This window comes from Papio anubis, chromosome 15, assembly GCF_008728515.1.
Source record: "Papio anubis isolate 15944 chromosome 15, Panubis1.0, whole genome shotgun sequence".
In the NCBI taxonomy this organism is placed as follows: domain Eukaryota; kingdom Metazoa; phylum Chordata; class Mammalia; order Primates; family Cercopithecidae; genus Papio; species Papio anubis.
In genome coordinates this window covers 6887107-6908694 of record NC_044990.1, presented here as the reverse complement: position 1 = coordinate 6908694, position 21588 = coordinate 6887107, and the positions used below count along the sequence as shown (strand labels likewise).

Below are 21588 nucleotides of genomic sequence, written 5' to 3'. Positions count from 1 at the left end.
TCAGCTTTAATTTTAAACATTGGTATTGATATATATAACTCACATAAACAAAAGCTCTTTGGGGTTCTCAATAACGTAAGAGTTCAAGTATCCTAAGACGTCTGAGAACCACCGTTCCAAGACAACAGAGATAAGGAAATAACAGTGCCAGCAGGAATTCTTGTCATGCAGACTCATGGGAAAGTGTAAGTTTCACATCCTAGTTTTCCCCGGGATCCACCTCTTACAATCTGGAGTATCTTACTTTGCCTGGCATCCTTTATTTACTCCCTTTTCAACATGCTTTTCCCTATACCTGGGAAGAAGCTGCTAGTTGTCCCTCAATATCTGCTCTTCCTTTTTTTCTGTAGTCAAAGAACCCCAGATACTTATCTGCCACACAACTGCCTATGAAAAAAAGATGAAATTTCTGTCCTTGCAGCTAGATGTAGACATCAGAATAAATTCTGGCCAATGGGGTACATGGAGAAATGGTACATACAGGCCGGGTGTGGTGGCTCATGCCTGTAATCCCAGCACTTTGGGAGGCCAAGGTGGGCGATCACTAGGTCAGGAGTTCAAGACCAGTCTGGCCAAGATGGTGAAACCCCGTCTCTACTAAAAAATATATAAACATTAGCTGGGCGTGATGGTGGGCGCCTGTAATCCCAGCTACTCAGGAGGCTGAGGCAGAGAATTGCTTGAACCTGGGAGGCAGACGGTTGCAGTGAGCTGAGATCCGGCGACAGATCAAGACACTGTCTCAAGGCAAAAAAAAAAAAAAAAAAAAAAGAAAAAAAAGAAAAGAAAGAAATGGTAAATGCAACTTCTGGCAAGTTTTCTTTTCTTTCTTTTTTTGAGACGGAGTCTCACTGTGTCCCCCAGGCTGGAGCGCAATGACGTGATCTCGGCTTACTGCAACCTCCCTCTCACAGGTTCAAGTGATTCTCCTGCCTCAGCCTCCCAAGTAGCTGGGATTACAGATGTGCGCCAGCACATCCCGCTAATTTTTGTATTTTTAGTAGACATGTGATTTCACCATGTTGGCCAGGCTGGTCTCAAACTCCTGACCTCAAGTAATCCGCTCACCTCGGCCTCCCAGAGTGCTGGGATATAGGCGTGAGCCACAGTGCCCAGTCATGGCAAGTTTTCTTAAAGCAAACGGGTGTGCCTTCTTTCTCTTCTTCCTTTCTGCTAATTGAAATTGGACTCAATGTCTGTTTCTATATTAGAATACATAGAAAAGAGTCACACCCTATGACTGGGAGATTTGGAAAACTGGGAGGAGCCTGGGTTCCCAGTAACTCTGTGGAACTGCGAATGTAACTGGTGTTATTTCCAGAGTACATCAATGCCCACACAAATCTCAAGACAGGCTGGTGCACATGGTAACTTTCCCCAGGGAGAGCAGAACTAGTTCTTTTACTATCAGAAAGTTTTACTAAGCCAGTAAGTGGCATTAAAGTTGTCAGGATAAATGACGTCTATCTGGAGTGCTGGCTAGAAACAACCAATCCCCTTGAACCCTCCTTACAGAGCAAGAACTATGACTGATATTTTCTTAATTACTTGTAAACTGCATGATTTTAGCTCTATGCTGAGTCTTTCCAATAGGTATTAGATTGGACCAATGATCACTGACAGCCTGATAAAGATTCAGCCTGTCATAAAATTTTTATTCAGCTGAATAAAAATTCAGCCTTTAATTTTAAAGATTAAATTAAATTTTAATTTAATTAAAAATTAAAATAACAGCAATACTATCACACCTAAAAAATCAACATCAGTTCCTTAATATCAAATACTCTCAATTGTTTCATAACTTTTTACGGTTAGTTTGGATAAAGATACAAACAAGGTACCCATTTTATTTGATGTTCCTCAAATCTATTAATTGATAGGATGCTCCTCTTTCTTTTCTCCTTGCAATTCATTTGTTAAAGAAACTGGGTTCTTTATCCTGTAGCATTTCTCACATTTTGGATTTTTGTGATTGCAGCCTTATAGTGTCATTTAACATGTTCATCTGCCTCTGTATTTCTTGTAAACTAGTAGTTCTAACTAGAGACTTGATCAGATTCAGGTTCAATTTTTTGACAAGGATGCCCCAGAGGTGGTGGTTTGCTCTTCTTGCGTCTTTCTGTGGTATAAGGGTTGATGAATGTGTTGAAATTCAAATGATGATAATATTATTCTATAATCCTTCTAATGCATTAGTTATAATTGTTCTGTAAAGTTTTCTTTCATCAAGTGGTGACTTTGAAGTATAATTTGTACAGGGAACAGGGTAAATGCTTACTTCTTCCTATTTATCAGTTTTGTGAATAGTGATTTGGTTCCCTAGCATCCTATAAAAGGGACTACCAGGTTTGTCATTATGATTATCATTATGACCTTATAGATTTTAACATATTTTAGGTGTTTTAATCATTTATTTGTTTTTTAAATTAAATTATCTCATCTTTGACTAGTGGGAGACCTTTCAAGTGGGTCCTGAGTCTTTCTGACATGAGTACATTGGTCTTTGACAGTTTCTTTGCTTTCTGGTATGACAAGATTTTCCAGCTTCTCTTATACATTTCCTGCCCATGTAGTGAAGAGTTTGATCTGGCCCAAAGAGAGGACTGGCCTTTGCCTTAGCTTCCAGAAAGTAATCTATGTCATACCTGATAGAAATGTCTTTGTTTAGGGTAGGGTTGGCCACACCTAAGAGTCTTAGAGTGGGAGCTGGCCATGCCAGAAAGACTAACATGTGACTTAGGGTGAGAGCTTTGGTTTATGTGGCATCAGTCAACCTGGAAACTGAGATCAGTCATGTAATCCATCCATCCATCCATCAATCAAACTATGTAATGAAACCTCAATAAAAACTTTGAATGCTGAGGCTCAAGTGAGCTTCCTTGCTTGGCAATATTCCATGCTTATTATCACACACTGATGCTGGGAGGGTAGCATGTTGTGACTTCAAACCTATGTAATGAAACCTCAATAACAACTTTGAATGCTGAGGCTCAGGTGAGCTTCCTTGCTTGGCAATATTCCATGCCTATTATCACACACTGATGTTGGGAGGGTAGCATGTCCTCTTCACAGAGCAGAGGGTAACAGTGGCTTAACATTTGGACTCCTCCCAGACTCGGATCTTTGTGTCTTATTTTGGCTGATTTTAATTTGTATCTTTTCCCTGTAATAAACTGTAACCACGAATGAGTATAACAGATTTCAGTGAATTGTGTGAGTTCTTCCAGTGAATTATTGAAGCTAAGGGTGGTAGTTCGGGGGAACCCTCTGAACTTGCAGTTAGTATAAAAAGTAAGGATAGTCTTGCAGACTGTGACCTCTAACTTTGCAGTTTGGCTAACTGTGGGCACTACTTCAGGTCTGTAATCAGTTCTTACTCTAAGGATTCCTCTCTCCTTTCAGTGAGAAATGGTATTTACATAAAACAATTTTGGCACTAGGGGTGCCCACTGCTACTGGGTGGGTGGTCATTGTTTCTAGGCCTTTTCTGTGAAGAGAGCTAGAAAAAGCTTTTCTCTCTCCCTCTCTTTTTTAAGAGAAAATCTAGCACAACCTCATACTGATGTTTCCAATTCGAATTTAGGATTATAGGTAGGTATTTACTTCTTTGATTTTATATTTGTAGCTCTTTAACATTTTCATGTTAAATCTTGGTATTTATATACAGCAAGTATTGCTTGTTTTATCCTAATATATAAAATTTTCAGAATAGCAATACCAATACTAACAATATGGTGACTGTAAACAATTTCTTTGTAGTTATTTTTTATCTTTTAGAAATATAGTCAAATTTCAGATCACCTGAAATAGTTTCTTTCCATGAAGCTAAGTCATCCACTCAATGGTTTATCAGGTCCATGTTTTATTTTGCTTGATTTTTAGGTATTATCTTTTCTCTCTATTTTAATGTTCGTCTTGGATTTTAGGTAAACCATGTGCACGGTTCTAAACGTCAAATTTACATAACAAGCTAAGTTCAGAAGTTTAGCTTCTACTCTTATCACATTTTTACATTTTACTCTTTTTAATGACCCACCTCATTCCACTGCAGTACATTTTTAACTGTAGATAAAAATTCTACAATCAGCATATTCATCAAATGCAAATGGCATCACTAAAGTAGTGCCTAGAAGGATTTTTTTTTTTTGGTAGAGATGAAGTCTCACTATGTTGCCCAGGCTAGTCTCGAACTCTTGGGCTCAAACAATCCTCCCACCTGGGCTTCTCAAAGTGCTGGGAAGACAGGCATGAGCCATTGTGCCCAGTCCATATTAAGTTTTAACAAGCTCTATTTTGTACATAATCTGCAAAGGTAATCTTTAATTCTGCATGGCTGAATTGTCACATAATCAAAATGTTTACAGTTAAAATTAATTTCCTAAAATAAATTTTAATTTACTAAGGACTATAAGTAAGCTAGAAATTCTTAAACAATAAACACCAACATAATATTACTCTTGCACAGATGATGACTTTGGGCACAGTAGTATCTAAATACCTCTTGGGGACTTGTGAAGTAAAGGGACAATGAACCTATACTGTATATCCTCCATATGCGCCAGCTGCCCATTTCTTCATGTTGTTAGAGTTTCTCAACATTCGGTTCTCAGCAGTGTCTTACTCTACACTTGTCTCTGAGCGACTTCTGCTTCCAAGGTTTCCCATTTCCTCTATATGCTAAAGATTTACATATTTATATCTCCAGTTAAGAATTTTTTCTTACGTTTTAAGGCAGATTACTCAAAGAACTTACCAACCCATGGGTCCCATTGTTTCAGCTCTAGTTTTCCCACGTTTTGCCTCCTTAAGCAGTTCTTCTATTGCTTTCCTGATAAGAAAAAGGAAAAGATTTGAGAGGCAGTCACCCCACTAAGTTCTGAAAATCAATTCATTCTAGGTCCATAATCTTGGGAAAGGAACTAACCTTTGAAGCATGATTGTTGGGGCAAATTTTTTTTTAAACAGTTGACAATTTTGAACACATAAATTAAAAAGAAACTATTAATATAAAGAGAAGCAACAATGAAGAGAAAAAATTACAAACTGGGAAAAATATTTTTGGTATGAGACAGTTAAATCACATACCCTTAATACAAGAATTCTCTTTTCTTATTAATTTGAATAACCAAAAGACATGAACATCCAAATATGTATGTATCTATATTTTTTCAAATTCACTGTTATTCAAAAAAATACCAGTGAACTCAACAAGGATAAATGTTTCTGCCCATTAGTGAGGGGGGTAGAAAAATGGATAACTTCTTCTCTACTAATGGGGACTGAAGCTGATATTACATTTCTGGAAGACAATCCAGCAACATAATAAAGAACCTTAAGAATAGTATATACCAGTTGACCTAAAAATTTTACTTTGTCCTATGAAAATATTCAAATAAGTATGCAAAACTATATGTACAAGGATATTCAAACTATTTGCTAACAAAGAAAAAAAACAGAAAACTTAAATATTTACTGATAAAGGATTGGTTAAATAAATCATGACATATCCACATACGCGGAAGATTAGGCAGTCATTAAAAATGAAGACAAATGAATTTTTGGCACAGGACAGACATTCAGTATATAAAGCTGGTACAAAAGAATATGTGTAGAATAATCTTAATTTCAAAATTGTTTACATATATATTACATAGAAAAACGTTTGGAGAGGGCTGGGTATGGTGGCTCATGCCTGTAATCCCAGTACTTTGGGAGACTGAGGTGAGAAGATCACCTGAGGCCAGGAGTTTGAGACCAGCCTGGGCAACACAGCAAGACCTGGTCTCTAAAAAAAATAAAAATAATAATAATTAAAAAATCTGGAGGGATGTTATCAAAACAGTAAGATGAGTTGTAAGGTGATTTTTTTTTCTGTTTGCATTGCTGCATTTTCCATTTTTTCTACAATGAACATGTATTATTTGTGTAATTTTTGAAGAGGTTAAAAAAAACAGAAAACATATTTATCAACTATATTCTGAGACTTTACTATGTGTAAAATACTGTGCAAGGTGCTATGGGTAGCAACATAGGAAGATGATCATCCCTGACTTGAATATGATGTATCAATAACAAAGTTAAGAAAAAGAGAGGTGTAAACAAATATAGTCCAAAACAAATATAGTCCAAAAACAGAACTATAAATCTAATCATGAATTTTTGAAGCTGGATAATTATATAGAGTCTATATCAAAATGTTATAATGACACTATTATAATACTACCATACACTATTTATATAATCTTCAAATATTAACATTCTGTTTACAAGAACGTTTTATTTCATGTTGATTTTTATCAAAGTAAAGCATGCACATCGTTTAAAAAGACAAATATTATTGAAAAGATTTAAAATACAATAGTCTTCTACATTATCCTGCCCTACCCACCAAAGAAAACAATTTCAACTTTTTTTTCATCTGTTTCTCTTTATTTACTTCCATATTCTTAATACTATGCTTTCAAACTATTTCACCACCTCTTCATCTTCAAAAATACATCTGCTTATTTTTGTATAACTCATTTTTAAATAAACTCTGATTGAGATCTTTAATGTCTTTTCAGTTAACTCAGCAGCCTGACATTTTCTGATCCTTCTTGGGAAGGCCCACTGCTATGGATCAATGAAGAACTGAAGCGCTTGCCTATCTACCAACATGCTGACTCCCTCAGTCACAAGTTTCGCAGCCCAGTCTTATGGAATCACGAACAGGTAAGTTCATTTGATGACCACATATGCTGCTTCTTCCAGCTCTTTAGAATAATGATATGGCCTGCTGAAATGATCTGGGGACTTTGTCTCTTACAGTAGTTCAATCAAAATTTATCCTAATTCCAAACCGAGATCCTTTTTCACCCTTATAGATTTAAGTAAAAAACTTAAAGGGTATAAATATTCCAAATATGCCTCTTCCTTTCCCATAAATTAGTGTGGTAGTTTTAAAATAAAAACAGATAAATCATACCTAGATCCACCTATGTGCTCTCCTTCTGTCAAAAGAAATGGTTAAAAATAATTGGGAAAAAAACTTTTTGGGGCAGTTCCCCAACTATGAACAAAATACGTATCAGTTACAAATAAACTAGAATGTGTTTTCCCATAAAAACTATGTTAAAATGTTTGCCTAGCTTTCTGGACCAGACTACAGAAGCTTATTTGAGTCAGAATCCAGCTGAAATGCTATACATCTGCAGAAGGTACTCAGTAAAGATTCTTGCAGAGACCCTGAAGGCATATTCTAGGTGCTTTCAAGAGCTTGAAGTTTGACAGTGACTCTTCTTTAGTTTCAATTCTACTTAAAATTGTCTGTAGCACTGTTATTAATTTTACCTGGCATGCTTAAGGATGCCTTCTGGTTTACGAGTACAATCAAAGAGAAAAGAAGGTATGTGTATGAGAAAGACTGCCTGCGGTAAAACAAATTCACCAAGGATGAAAGACCATAAAAGAGGAGTAGAGACTGGGGGGAAGGGCACTCAGTCAGCTGGTCTACCTTGTTCCCATTGGTAAAGGGGGCTTAGCTGCTGTCCACAGCCAAAGTGGTGCAGAGTGACCCATTCCCATGGTTTGGATCTACCCAAGTTAGGTATCTGCAATTGGTTTAACAACAACTCATGTTGATATAGAGCTTTAAGTATACCAAGTACTATACTATATAACCATGACAACATAGTTATTACCACCAGTTTGCAGATGTGGAAAGCGATATTCAGAGACATCGACTAACTTGCCCAAAGTAACACTGCTAACGATCAGGGAGAAGGGCAATGGGGAAGAGGAACAAAGCAAACAAAACCCAACCTCTGTTTTTAAGGCTAGGTATCATCTGATCCTTCTATTAGATTATCTCCTCCACAAATATCTGCACAGCAAATCCTGGAGAAATCGTTTATCATTAAAAGGCAAAAATTAAAATAAATGGGGAAAAAAAGGCCTAACAGACTGCCACTACTGCATTTATTCAAAGAGAACTGGGGAATAGGCTGATACTGGAGAGGCGGAAGGAATGAGGGAGGACTGATCACTATTTTGCCCTAAGAATGTTGAGCATTCGCTACTTCCCACCCAAAATTCTCCTGCATAAGCTCCCTCTACAGAGCTTTACTTTCAAAGAAAAAAACAACAATTTCTAGCAATCAAGTATCCCAACCTTAAAACAGTATCACTACCTTCAAAATTAAGGGGAAAAAGTCAGCAATTACCCCATTACTATAGCCTCTGTTGTTTCCTCGAGAAACCCCATTAATGAATTACTGGGTAAGGAAATTATAAATCCAGTTTCTATTCTACATTATCACAAAGGCAAAATACTTAAATTATCAAAGATTATGAAACAGCGTGCATGAAACAAGACAGTTTTTAATGAGATGATGAAAGAAGTGTAAACTGTAATTAAAATACAGGAAAAGCAAATAGGAGAACATATAAGTACTAAGTATATACAGAACTTGAACCATTAAAAAATTATTCAGACATAAACTTAGTTCTTGGTATGCTAGTTTTTATACTTGGTTCTTTTCAATATATTGAAGGTTTCTTTGTAAAACCAATTAATTATATTAGAATACTAAGTTCCATGGAGACCCAAGAGAGCTGAGTCATTAAGCAGACGGTTTTCTGGGCACAGGAACAAACCACAATCAATTTTCAATGATCCATGTGTGTATTATCTCCAGCCAATTTTCCATCCTAGCACAGCTTCCTCAGGCCTGCCTGTTCACTCCATTAGCCAGCTGGTACATGCTTAAGGAATGTCAACTGATCATAATAGCAGCTTAAATAAAACCCAAGTGGGAATGCAAATCTGGTACAAAATCATCTTAAAATCCAAAGTCAAACAAATTAGTTTTGAGTTATCTGGGTCTGTTTCTTTTTAATCACTTTAATCAACTGAAGGTTAACTGTTCCAGTATACAGAAGGGGTAGCAAGAAATTGAAGGCAACTGAAATAAAGCACCAGAAATTGAGAGGAAAATTAAACAATAAAGTAGGAAAATGGGAATTTTAAAGGAATAAAATCAGAGAAGCTAAATCTCAAATAACTGCTCAAAAATGATGGAGTCAGTCAGAGGGAGCTACAGGCCTCTTCCTGCGATGGTGAAGGAAAGCTAGGAACACAGGGCTGAACGTTAGAAGCTTTCCTCATTTGTGTCTCTCTCAGTCTTTAAAAAGTCACCTTCGATCAGCTAACTATACAGTACAGTATCTGTCACATGATGGACAGAAAAACAGGTTCAAAAAAGGCAATACATTGTTTAACAGGACTTCTCTCTTCCTGAGTGTGTTCAAACAAGCACGACTTGGTGACAAGAATACAGACTTCTTAGAAAATTGGCAAAAATGAGCACAGCATCATTTGCTGCTGTTGACTGGGATGTCATCTAAAAGGCCCAACACGTTATCAGTGCTGAAGGCAAACATGTTTATACTTGTGGAGTCATCCACATACATGTAAAAGAAACCTTACGATGGCAATCTAAATTTCTTCCCATAATGGAGTAATAAAGCTTAGAGAGAAAAATGGAACTATCTACTTCATCTTCGGTAAAGCTTTGATGTCAGATCATTGATAAAAAAAATAAGGACAGGCCGGGCGCGGTGGCTCAAGCCTGTAATCCCAGCACTTTGGGAGGAGGCGCTGAGGCAGGCGGATCCGAGGTCAGGAGAGATCCAGAGACCATCCTGGCTAACACCGTGAAACCCGTCTCTACTAAAAATACAAGAAATTAGCAGGCCCGAGGTGGCCGAGGCCTGTAGTCCCAGCTACTCAGGAGGCTGAGGCAGGAGAATGCGTGAACCGAGGGGGCGGGCTTGCAGTGGCGAGGCTCGGCGCCACTGCACTCAGCCTGGGGCACAAGGGGAGCAAGACTCCGTCTCAAAAAATAAGGACAGATGATCAGATCACTCTGAACATCTGCAAACAACTGCTTATGGGTTCATCCTGCCAGTAGTAACTAGTGGTTTAGTAGTCATAGGGATCTGTAGAAACCACAGGACAAAGTTTGGTTCTTTATGACTTAGTATTTTGACTACAGACACAGGCAAAAATTTAGAAATATCCTTATTTAATTTCAGTAAAACATTAAATTGTCTGGGGTCATGTATCAGCTCTAAAGAAAGGTGAAAAAAATTCAAATTGTGAAAAGCGTTTTTAAACACAAGGTAAAACTCAATAGGAACACTGAGGTCATTTGGGAAAGGAAAAGAATTTTTCAGACAAACTAGAGGCACAATAAATTAATCTGTACATTTTGTTAAATTTGGCTAATCTACATTACACACTTGCTAAATACAAGGTACTGTAATTTATACGGTGAGCAAGGCTCTTCTCTGAAGAGGTTATTAGGGACTGCATATAAAATAAAGAGCCATATATGTACTTTAAAAACAAATATTGGATTATCTAGGAGAATGTGAGGAGGGAGTTCCAATATTCATTTCTAAAATAACAAACAGAAAGTCATGAGAAAAGGTGCTGAATTTTTAAGAAGAACTTATGCTGGCAAAAGACTGGAAAGTGATGGAGGAACGTGAGTTTGAAAGGAAGATTAATGAGATCCTTTGTTGATTTCATGCCCACATGAACTAAAGATAGAAGAAAGTGGTATTTTAAGCAATGGTGGAAAAATAAGACAAAAATACTGCAGATTGCTTTTTGCAACGATGATAATAATTACCTCACAGGGTTGTTATGAGGATAAAATGAAATATTTGATTTGGATCCAAGTGTTCTGTATTTTATAAGAAGCAGAAGAACTATGATAGCTATGTTTTACTTGACTACACTCCTAAAGGTCTCAGAACTTGTCTTTTTCAACCTAGTTTTCTCAATACCTGGCACATGGTAGGTACTAAGTTAAGATCTGGGGAATAAATGGGTTCTGGGTATGTGTGGGACATGATACAAATGCAAGGATTTAAAAATAAAAATACTCCATCTGTAGACAGAATAGATGATGATGGGTGAGATGGAAGAAGAGGATAGACAAAGGAGGTGAAAAGAAGATAAAAGAGAAAAAGATAGTATGTCACTGGGCAAATAAATGTAATGAAAAAAATGAATAGCTACAGGCTCTTGAGGGAGCAATCCCCTATAGTGGCCAAACGAACAGGGGCACAACAGCAACACGTATCCTTAGTGTCATCAAACATTAGGGCAGACTGGGAAACCACAGACACTGACGAAGGACACAGAATGAGGCACAGCTGGAATCTTTCCTGTCAGGATTGAGGACTTTGATCCTTTAGGGCTGCCTGAAAATCTCAGCGAAGTTTCAGATCTAGAAAACACTCTTCCCTTTAGGGAGTTATTGATCAGTGATAAATGGCCTTTGTTTAGCTTCCAATATTATTCTTTTGCTTCATTATATTATAAGTGGGCAAAATCCCACTTCACTCACACATGTTAACATCTTCTGAACTCCATTTCTTAGTGGAGATCCTAATTGTGTTTTGAGATGACAGTGCCTAATGTTGGAGTGGAGGGTGCCAGTACAGAGAGGGTGAGACGTCACAGGAGGGCTACTAGCCTGTCTCTGCAAGCCTTTGCCACACAGATGCCCTGTGGGATCACCACATCTAGGGCCTTGGCTCTGACAGTCCAGAGGCCTAACATGGCTTAGACACTCCCACCAACTGCAACACTACATTTGCTGTTACATGCATGGGGTTATGCCCGGGTTATGCCCTCTGTCCAAATCACTCTCCACTCACAACCTTTACACCAGACACTCAGGTCTGACATTACCCTCTCCACCAAGCCTTTCCCAATCTCCCTGTTTGTTCCACGTCAATAGATGTAACTGCTCCTTTCTTATAGGCCCATTTTTTGAAATGGCTGAAAGTCAGCTAAGTATCAAACAACAGAATTAACTTATTGCACACACTGATTATTCTGTTAATGAGTCGGTAATATTTGGATTAATGTGGAAAGGCAGAAATATTCTGTATATATTCCATGAAGCTTATTTTCTTGCACTGATCTTAATAAAGTCCCTAATTATATTGTTATAATCAAGATTTTCACATAAATTAAAAGTGGTTTCATTCCTTGCAAATTATAGGAAAAAGAGCCTTGTAAATACTTTGACTTGGGGCTTATATAGAAACACTGGATGTATAGGAATTAATACAGAAGTTTAGCATATGGCCCAATTGCTGTCACGCAAATGCTAAGATAGAATTATGAATTTAGGAATTCGGTGTTTCACATGAGATATGAAAGTATGGTCCCAGGCATTTGTATTGAAAATGCAGTGCCCCATTTTTTGTAAGCATAAGAGTATACAGTCGGCCCTCTGTATCTGTGGATTCAACCAAACATGGATTGAAAGTTTTTTAAAGAAGCAAAAAAAAAAAACCAATATAATGAAAATAACACAAATAAAAACCAATACGGAATAAGAGCTATTTACGTAGAATTTACATTGTACTAGGTAATACAAGATTATACCTAGTACAATGTAATATTAGTAATAATAGATTACTTAGGTTACAGGCAATCTAGAGATGATTTAAAGTACAGAGGAAGAGGCATGTAGGTTATATGCAAATATTGTGCCATTTTATATCAGAGACTTGAGCATCTATGGGTTTTGGTATCCATGGGGGTCCTGGAAGCAATCCCCCAGGGATACTGAGGGAAGGTTATACGTTCTATAAACCATAATAGTCTAAAAGTATTAAAAAACAAAATGTAAAATAATCAAATGATCTATGAATCAGTGTCAAATTTCTTGTATGTTCCACATAGACCTACACATATACAAACATAAGAGTAATATGATCTAAGATTGCAAAATGTTACTCAGTTTCCAAGTGCAACTGTTTCAAGTCCTGTATTAAATCATGAGTATCTTCAGAACCATGAAATGAAATACCATGACAAGCAAGACAATGGAAGCTTAGCACTAGTGGGAAACAATATTTTCTTAGTGAAGAATCTACTGCATTCATGCCAAGATGAAGGATTTGACAAGTTAATGTCTTTTCTCTTTTTAACTTTTCTGCAGCTCAAAACCTTTCCACACTCTAAAGTAGTGTCCACTGGAAAGTCAACATTGGTACAATCTTCACATATTTATTTATTTTTATTTTTTTTGAGACGGAGTCTCGCTCTGTCACCCAGGCTGGAGTGCAGTGGCCGGATCTCTGCTCACTGCAAGCTCCGCCTCCCGGGTTTACGCCATTCTCCTGGCTCAGCCTCCCGAGTAGCTGGGACTACAGGCGCTCGCCACCTCGCCCGGCTAGTTTTTTGTACTTTTTAGTAGAGACGGGGTTTCACCGTGTTAGCCAGGATGGTCTCGATCTCCTGACCTTGTGATCCGCCCGTCTCGGCCTCCCAAAGTGCTAGGATTACAGGCTTGAGCCACCGCGCCCGGCCCACATATTTAAACACAGTTTCCTTTCATTCAAGGATGCAGGTCAAAACATGAGGAGGGTGTTTCCTGGGTTATGAATTGCACTGAGCACTGGATCTCCACTGACAGAGGCATCCATGCATTTGTGATATATAGGGCTGCTCTCCTCATCCAGGGTCCACGCAATTCTCCTTTGAATACAGTTCTAATATGCATTTAACATGCACCACTGGGACATGATGAAAAATTATAATGGTAACAGTACTTACGTACCATTTACCTTACAGCTAATCCTCACAACTTATGTAGCTCCCATTTCATAGGTAAGCAAATAAGGAGAAAATAAGGGAAAGTCAAGAAACTTACCCAAGGCCGCAATAGCCAATAAATGATAGGGCCTGGGATGTGAACCCAGGCAATCTGACTCTAGGCCCCAGGATCTTAACCCTTACACCACAGCTCTATTACAAAGCATGATCCTAGTCCTCAAGAAGCTCAGTCTAGTGAGAGGGGCAAGTAGAGCAGCAATATTTAATGGTGCTTATCATGACAAGAACGGCTCTGGCAAAGACAAAACTCATGTCCCCTCACCTGGACATCAACATTCTCAAATCTGCAACTACCCATTTATAGCTGGCCACTGAGAGTGGATTACTATTACAGAGAGATCACTTCTGTGGTTAAAATGTGGGTTAATCCTTAACATTTAGCTCCTAGGGAAAACTTATTTCTCAGTTCATAAGATACCTACTTCACTATAGGGTCTACTGACTTCATTTTTTTTTTTTTTTTTTTTTTTTTTGAGGCGGAGTCACCATCTGCTCGCCAGGCTGGAGTGCAGTGGCGGATCCTGCTCACTCCCAAGCTCCGCCTCCGGGTTTCACGCCATTCTCCTGCCTCAGCCTCCCGGTAGCTGGGACTACAGAGCGCCACCTCGCCCGGCTAGTTTTTGTATTTTTTTTAGTAGAGACAGGGTTTCACCGTGTTAGCCAGGATGGTCTCGATCCCCTGACCTCGTGATCCGCCCGTCTCGGCCTCCCAAAGTGCTGGGATTACAGGCTTAAGCCACCGCGCCCGGCCTTGACTTCATTTTTAAAGCAGCAAGTATTTTTACAAATATTTATTCTTAAATCCTGATACAGAAAATACAGTGATTCTTTTTCAATTCATATTATAAAACCTGAGTAAATGTGCCATGGTAAATTTTTATATGCGCTATGAAGAAAAGCATCTCTTACTGAAAATAACTTTGTGGGGTGGTGGTGATAGGGTTAATTAGGAAATAGTAAACTCTGAATAGAAAAGCCCATGGACAATACAATAACAGGAAGAGCAGATCTGTTGATAGGTCAAATGTTAGGTTTAAAAATATTACAGTCTACGCTCTTCTGAAATATTAGTTGGGGGAAAAAATCCACACAGAGAATATAAGGTCAAATAATTCTTGAGTTCTTTTACTCAGTAAAATGTATTTTGTTATCTCTTTAAGATAACAGATGCTCTCGAGAACAAAACTGATGAAAACAAAACTGCAAAAGAAAAAGGGATTTAAAGTCTAGAAAGATGGGTGTGGAAGCGAGCCAATATCCAGCAAAGAAAAGCTAATATGGCAGCTGCTTGAATTTAGTAAAGGATAGGAAAAATGGCAGAAGACTAAAAAGCAGAAATAAAAAATAAAATTCAGACTCTCACCAAACAGCTGTTCAAAACATAGACAGGAAAAATATCACAGAAGTTGTACAAAAAACATTACAATACAAGCCTCTAAAGTTTGCCTCTACAGTTTTTTTTTTAAATGAGGGAGAAGTTTGGTAGGTGTACTGTTCTTTGATAAACACACCACATACCAGAAAAACCACCTCACCAAAAGCGTGGTCTGTAAATCACTCTCTTAATCCTAAAAGAGCTTTATTTGATACAAATCATCTGCAGTTCTCTGTAGACTGTCCTAAACAATACCTCAGAGTTCTTGGATCTCAGCCCTGAGGATGGCCTATTCAGCAGAAAGTCTGGTCAGCCTGCTGAAGCTATTTTCTTCAGCGTGTCAAGGCTGCAGTAATCTGCTAGAAAACAAGCTGTCCACCCCTTGTAGATTTCAGTCTCTGATTCATCAAATGATTATAAATTATACTCAGAGCTAAGAGCAAGGAATAGGAAAAAAAAACATAAAAGAAAGTTCTATAATGTGTAGGATTTTGGCATCTCATCACTTCATGCTCTTTAAAGTGTTTTCATTTAAAAACACTTAGAAATTCGTCTCTTGAAAATGCTATTTCAAGATAAAATAATTTACCTGTCGTCATCTGAATAAAGTCATTTTTAACCCCAGGAAGAAAACATATGTATACTTCTAATTCTTAGAAATCGAGCAATACACAATGAGATGGGAAGAAGAGAAAGCCTGCTCTCCACAGACAACATCACAGGTTCAGTGACAGCCCTGCGGCCGCTAAGTGCAAGGCAGAGTCCTGCCTTAGAGGCAAGAGGTGATGAAGAGCCAGTGAAATAGAGGGTGTAGCCCACTCTAGAGCGATCGTGCCTCCCGCCTGCCGTGGGGGACTGCCTGCCAGACCAGGCCTCATCTTGATCACCAGGCATTTTCTGTCTTTCACACTCTAGGCATCAAACATGGCTTTGAGGGATATGGTAGTTTCCTCCACACACTGGCAGGGAGAGATTACAACAAATTACACCCATAGACAGTATTTTCTATCAATAATGCTCTAAAAATATCTACCTAAATATTGTCTCAGTGCTGGAGGCTGGTCCTTCTCGGGGAGGTAGGTGTGAGAGGGTCCCGCCAGAATCTGGGACACCAGGCAGCACGGTCTCTCTGAAAAAAGTTTTTTTTAATATAGTAAAATCACAGACCAAATCTTTTTTTTTCAGTCTATCTCAGGACTGGGACATGTTGGCTGGAATCTGGCTCTTCCAAAAATATCCTTTTGGGATTCAGCAATTCTCACTAAACTCTGGGTAAGCATGGTTCTGAGCGCCTATCACCTAACAAAACTGGACGCACTAAGAGCAGGGGTTTGCTCTTCATGGAGCAGGATGATCTGAACTCTCTGAACCGCCAGTAGATCCATCAGTCTGGCTCCAATGCTGAGGTTCACTGCGGGCGCGGCATTCCGTTGAATAACTCTTAACCACTTTATAAAGCTTCAATTCATTTTCGTGCCATTTCGCCACGGCAGCCGAAATAAAGCCGAACTGAACGTTTTAAACGTCATTTTGGTAAAAACTTTAAGTGCTCTCCTCTTTGTTTGCCATAGAATGAGAAACCAGGCAGGATCGGCGGTTCGTAAACCCTAACTTGAGAACAGCATCGCACCAGGAAGACTCTTTACAAAAGTTCCGGAAAGACGTGGACGATTCGCCCAAAACTACCTAACTAATACCATCACGGACATATTCGGGCGTTAAAGGATCTGGGATGGCTCGCCAAGCGCAGCCAAAGTTAGCGGCAACTCTAAGTACCATCTGGGCTCCGTCACCTAGAATCCTGAATTCACCACTTCCGGGGAAAAGGAACCGCTAGAACACCGCGGAGAGATGCTAAAAGGAAGGAAGCAGCTCATGGAGACTAATCTCTATAGGAGAAAAACTCAAGGCATGGAAAATTCCATTACGATTAATCCAACCTTTACCTTTATATCATACCACTTATCATACCAACAACACATCAGCTGCCAAAAGAAAGAAACCACAGAGAGTAATATAATCGATGATTTTGGCATCAGAAACCAGCTGCAAGACAACCAAAACCCAGCAAACCACACTTTATCATTCAGAGACTTATAAATTATATGTGATGATATAACCAACAAGGGAAATGTGAAAGCATGTTCTAGAGCCAATGTTTATGCATTGTTTTACAAAATATCAAAAACTAAAAACACAATATTTTCTTGTCCCTGAATTAAAACTAAACTTTAAGTAGCCATATATATTAGGACCATCTCATCCACTGAAACATAAACAATCCTTAGGGAATGGAACAGCAGCTGCAGTTTAATTGGATGGAGCAATGCTAACAAAGAGTTTAGAACTAAGTTAAAAATAGAATAGGTACCCAATTGAGACTGCAGGGGAAAATTCTGAGAGACAGATCATGCTGATTTTCCAAACAGCATAATTTGGCTTCCTCCCAAAGTCTAATACACTCTTACGCTTACCAAAAAAGGGGCACTGCATTTTCAGTACAAATGCTTGGGACCATACTTTCACATCTCATTTGAAATATTAGACCCCTAAATTTACAGTTCTCTCTTACTGTTTGCTTGATAGAAATTGGGACATATACTATATTAATTCCTATATGCCCAGTGTTTTTAGAAAAGTTTCAAGGATCTTTTTGCTATAATTTTCATTTTAATCGCCTGAACCAAAATGTTCAGGTAAAGATCCATTAAATACAATCTATATTATTAAAAAATATAAGGGAAAAGTTTCTCAAATGTTAGAGGCCATCTGGTTTAACTTTGTCATATAAAGCCAAGGAAATTATGGTTTAGAGAAGTTAACAACTTGCCTAACACTAAATAATACCTGGTTTTTGAAAATTTAACTCAAAATTACCTATATTTATTTTTTTCCTCTCAAAGCCTAGATGGCATGTATGGCCACCCTGGGGAGAAATGATGAGACAGATTATAATTATAATATTTTAGCCCAGGATCATTACCTTTAGAGGACAACACTGTAAGTACCAACACTAACACTATCCCAATGCTATGTGATGTGTCTATGATTATTGTGATCTGCAACACACAAGCTTCAGAGCAGAATTTCCTACCTGAAAAATCCAGACTGAATAGACTTACTCAGTAACTGTTCTATCTTTATATAATCCCTAAAACACCTCTCAATGCTTTTAGAAGACTGATTATGCAGTTCTTCCTTTATAATTTTAAATCTAGGACACCATCAAGTAACCTTAAGAGAATAAGAAAGCAGCCACAATACAGCAGTGAGAAAATGAGTCCCAGTTCTGCACCTACTAGCTCTGTGATCCTGTGATATTCAAGGTCACAGAGCTATGTGATTAAAATGAAGATATTTCTACTAACCTTTCAATATTCTTAAGGGGATTAAATATAATTTATATATATATAAATATATATAATATATATTTAATATAATTTATAGTTACTTTGTAACTATAAAGCACTGAACAAATCTGTTATTTTAAGAATTTTTTTAAATTATCACTTTACAGTTACAATTTCAATAGTAATCATAGATATACTATTCATAGTTATATATGTTAACTAAAATATCATGTGCACAGCAATTTACAGAATAATATATATTACCTCACCGAGGCTGAGACGAACCCTTAAAGTTTCTGTTTCCCTTTTATTGGTTAAGCAACTAACGCTCAGGGAGACTGCCTTGTCTGAGGTCAACCAGTAAGGGACACAGCTGACTCCACCCCAGAGCTTTCTAACTTCATATCCAGAGTTCTGTCAAAAAACACATACCCTTATTTCATTCAATCCGTGAATAACAGTTTCTATATTTTGAGGATGATCAAGTGCTGCTTTGGCACAATTTAGATGAAAAAGTTAAAATGAACATATTTAAAGATAATGCTAATAAGGTTTAATAATATGAAAAATGGTATTTTCACAAACCAAGTATTATCAGTAAACCTTTATTTGGGTTCTTAACAAGTTACTCTCTCATTCATTTGATTCTTTTCACGTTTAAAATTTACAGAGAACAGTTCCATTTCCAACATGTTTCAGCTAGGCCAACAATTTTGTCTCTTAAACTGAACTCCTTGGAGCATATGCTCTGGCAAAGCTGTTAGCTTCATGTGAGTCCAAGGCAGGTAACATCGATGACGTCATGCCCATTAAAACTGAGTTGGTCAGGAGTGGTGGCTCATGACTAATCCCAGCACTTTGAGAGGCCAAGGCGGGTGGATAGCTTGAGCTCAGGAGTTCAAGACCAGGCTTGGCAACATGGCAAAACCCCATCTCTACAAAAAATACAAAAATTAGCCAGGCTTGGTGGCTTGAACCTATGGTCCTAGCTACTCAGGAGGCTGAGGTAGGAGGATTGCTTGAGCCCAGGAGGTCAAGGCTGCAGTGAGTCAAGGTCACCCCACTGCACTCCAGCCTGGGTGACAGAGTGAGACTATGTGTCAAAATAAAGCAGAGACTGTGGAGTCAGGCCATCCTGGGTTCCTATCTAATTACTAGTCATATAACCTTAGGCTGGTTACCTAACTTCCCCAGGTCTCGGTTGTTTTCTATAAAGGGGAAAAGACACTATCTGCCTTGAAGGAGGATTAAACTGGTTTTCCTACCTGGTGAGGCAAATCAGTCTTCTTACTTTACAGTCACAGTTACGTGTCTGTTAGACTGTCTGCTTTTGGCCAGGAATAAGCCTAGTTGGCCTCCTCATGTTCTGGCTTGTTCTGATCTTTCATTGCTCTCCAATGGGGACCAACTTATTAGAACAAGCAAATAGGAAGGGAATCCTCTGCTTGCTTGCTACAAGTCTGGGCAGAAGACAGTGACACACCTGTAAGCTAACACTTCTAAAGACAGACATTTTCAGCACAACAGTTCCTAATCATAAACTCCTAGAATCCTTTATGTTTTCCAACCATTTAAGGACAAAGTGCAATCTCTGCCATATAAACACACGAATCATAAGTTTCTAATCATAAGCCCCTAGAATCCCTAATATTTTCCGTCCATTTAAGGACAAACTGCAATCTTCCCCATGTAAACAATCCAATAAACAAAAAGCAGAAATAAAACTGTAGTATCAAATCTAGAAGGCTTCAATTACAAGGTCTGATAAATAATATAAATCCAACTCATTTACTTTGACAAGAACATGATAATGGTACTCTTTTACGCTTCATCTTCAGGGAATGAAGTGATAAATGAAGCTTATATTAATTTTACATTACCAATTTTATATTAATCACTTTTGGAAACAACAGCAACAAAAACCCCTTGTTAAGTATTCTAAGCACCAGGACTTATGTTTAAGTATGCAGAGCAAAGAAGCAACTCAGGATCTGAAATAATGTTAGATGAGGGATCACAATGTTGGGTGATCCTTCACTTGAAATCGGAATTCCAATGAAAATTTATTCTTAGATCCCATGTAACTTATTAACAGTTGTACACAAATGCTCATGGGGACCCAAGGGAAAAGGCCAAGACTCTGTTCAATTTATTGTGGAGCTAACAAGATAAAAATGGCACAACAGACATCAAATTATTGAATGCTTTAAGTCTTTGTTTTGGCCTCCAAGTGCTTCAGGTCACCTAAATAAAGACTGGGATTTCTGGTAATTTTTCACCGAAGTGAGGGAAAGTCCATTTCACAAAGTAAGGGCAAAATAAAACTTAAGCAATCCCACATCCTTTCACCCCATTAGATTTTTTTGAAATATTATCGGTCTGGGAATTCCCCAAATCTGAAACCACGCAGTAGGTATATGGGTAGAACAGGTGCTCACAAAACCAATATTGTCAGCCTTGGAGGGGTCAGTTCTCACTTAATGTGAGATGCATTGCAGCCAAATTTGGCCTTGCAGATACAAAGCTCTGCCTTCTTACGAGTGTATAATAACATGCCCAATTCTTAGCTCAGGTGACCCCTCTGGAGTCATCTACCTGGCAATATCTATCAGATCTGCTTGGTTCCTACTGCATAGGCTACTCCTCTGGCACTCAATCTTTGCCTGCTCTGGTCACCCTTTGCCTAAATGAACCTCTAGATCTGACCCCTCCTGGACAGGCCCAGTCTTTTGTCATCTACATGTGACAGACTATGGAGTTGAAGACACACAACCACAAATTTGTCGTTCTCAATTCAAAGCTTATAGAATAGTTATTTCCCTTTTCAAATTCAAGTTCAGCTCTTGGGGTATTTAATGAAAAAACAATACAGAGTCAATCATTTCATAAACATTTTTTGAACACCTGCTGTGAGCCAGGCATGGTTCCAGGGGTTGTGGATACATCAGTGAACATTCAAACAAAAATCTCTGCTCTCACGGAGCTTATGTTACAGTGTGTGTGTTTGAGAAGTAGAGGGAAAGGCAATATGTAATGAATACAATAAATAGGTAAATTATATATCTCATATATTGGAAGGTAAGTGCTATAGAAAAAATACTACAAGGTAGGAGTGCTGGGGGGCGGGAGGGGTGCTGCAATTTTAATGAGGTAAAAGAGTTAGAAGAAATGACACC

General features: G+C 38.2%; 1 protein-coding gene across 1 annotated transcript in view; it reads right to left on the bottom strand.

Moving 5' to 3' along the window:
• LOC101001980 (protein POLR1D) overlaps positions 1-21588 on the bottom strand; it is a 44903-nt gene that overhangs the window by 12408 nt on the left and 10907 nt on the right. The window contains exon 2 of the mRNA XM_003913709.5: positions 4754-4828. Coding sequence (XP_003913758.1) covers positions 4754-4828 — 75 coding nt within the window. The remainder of the gene's footprint in view (positions 1-4753; positions 4829-21588) is intronic.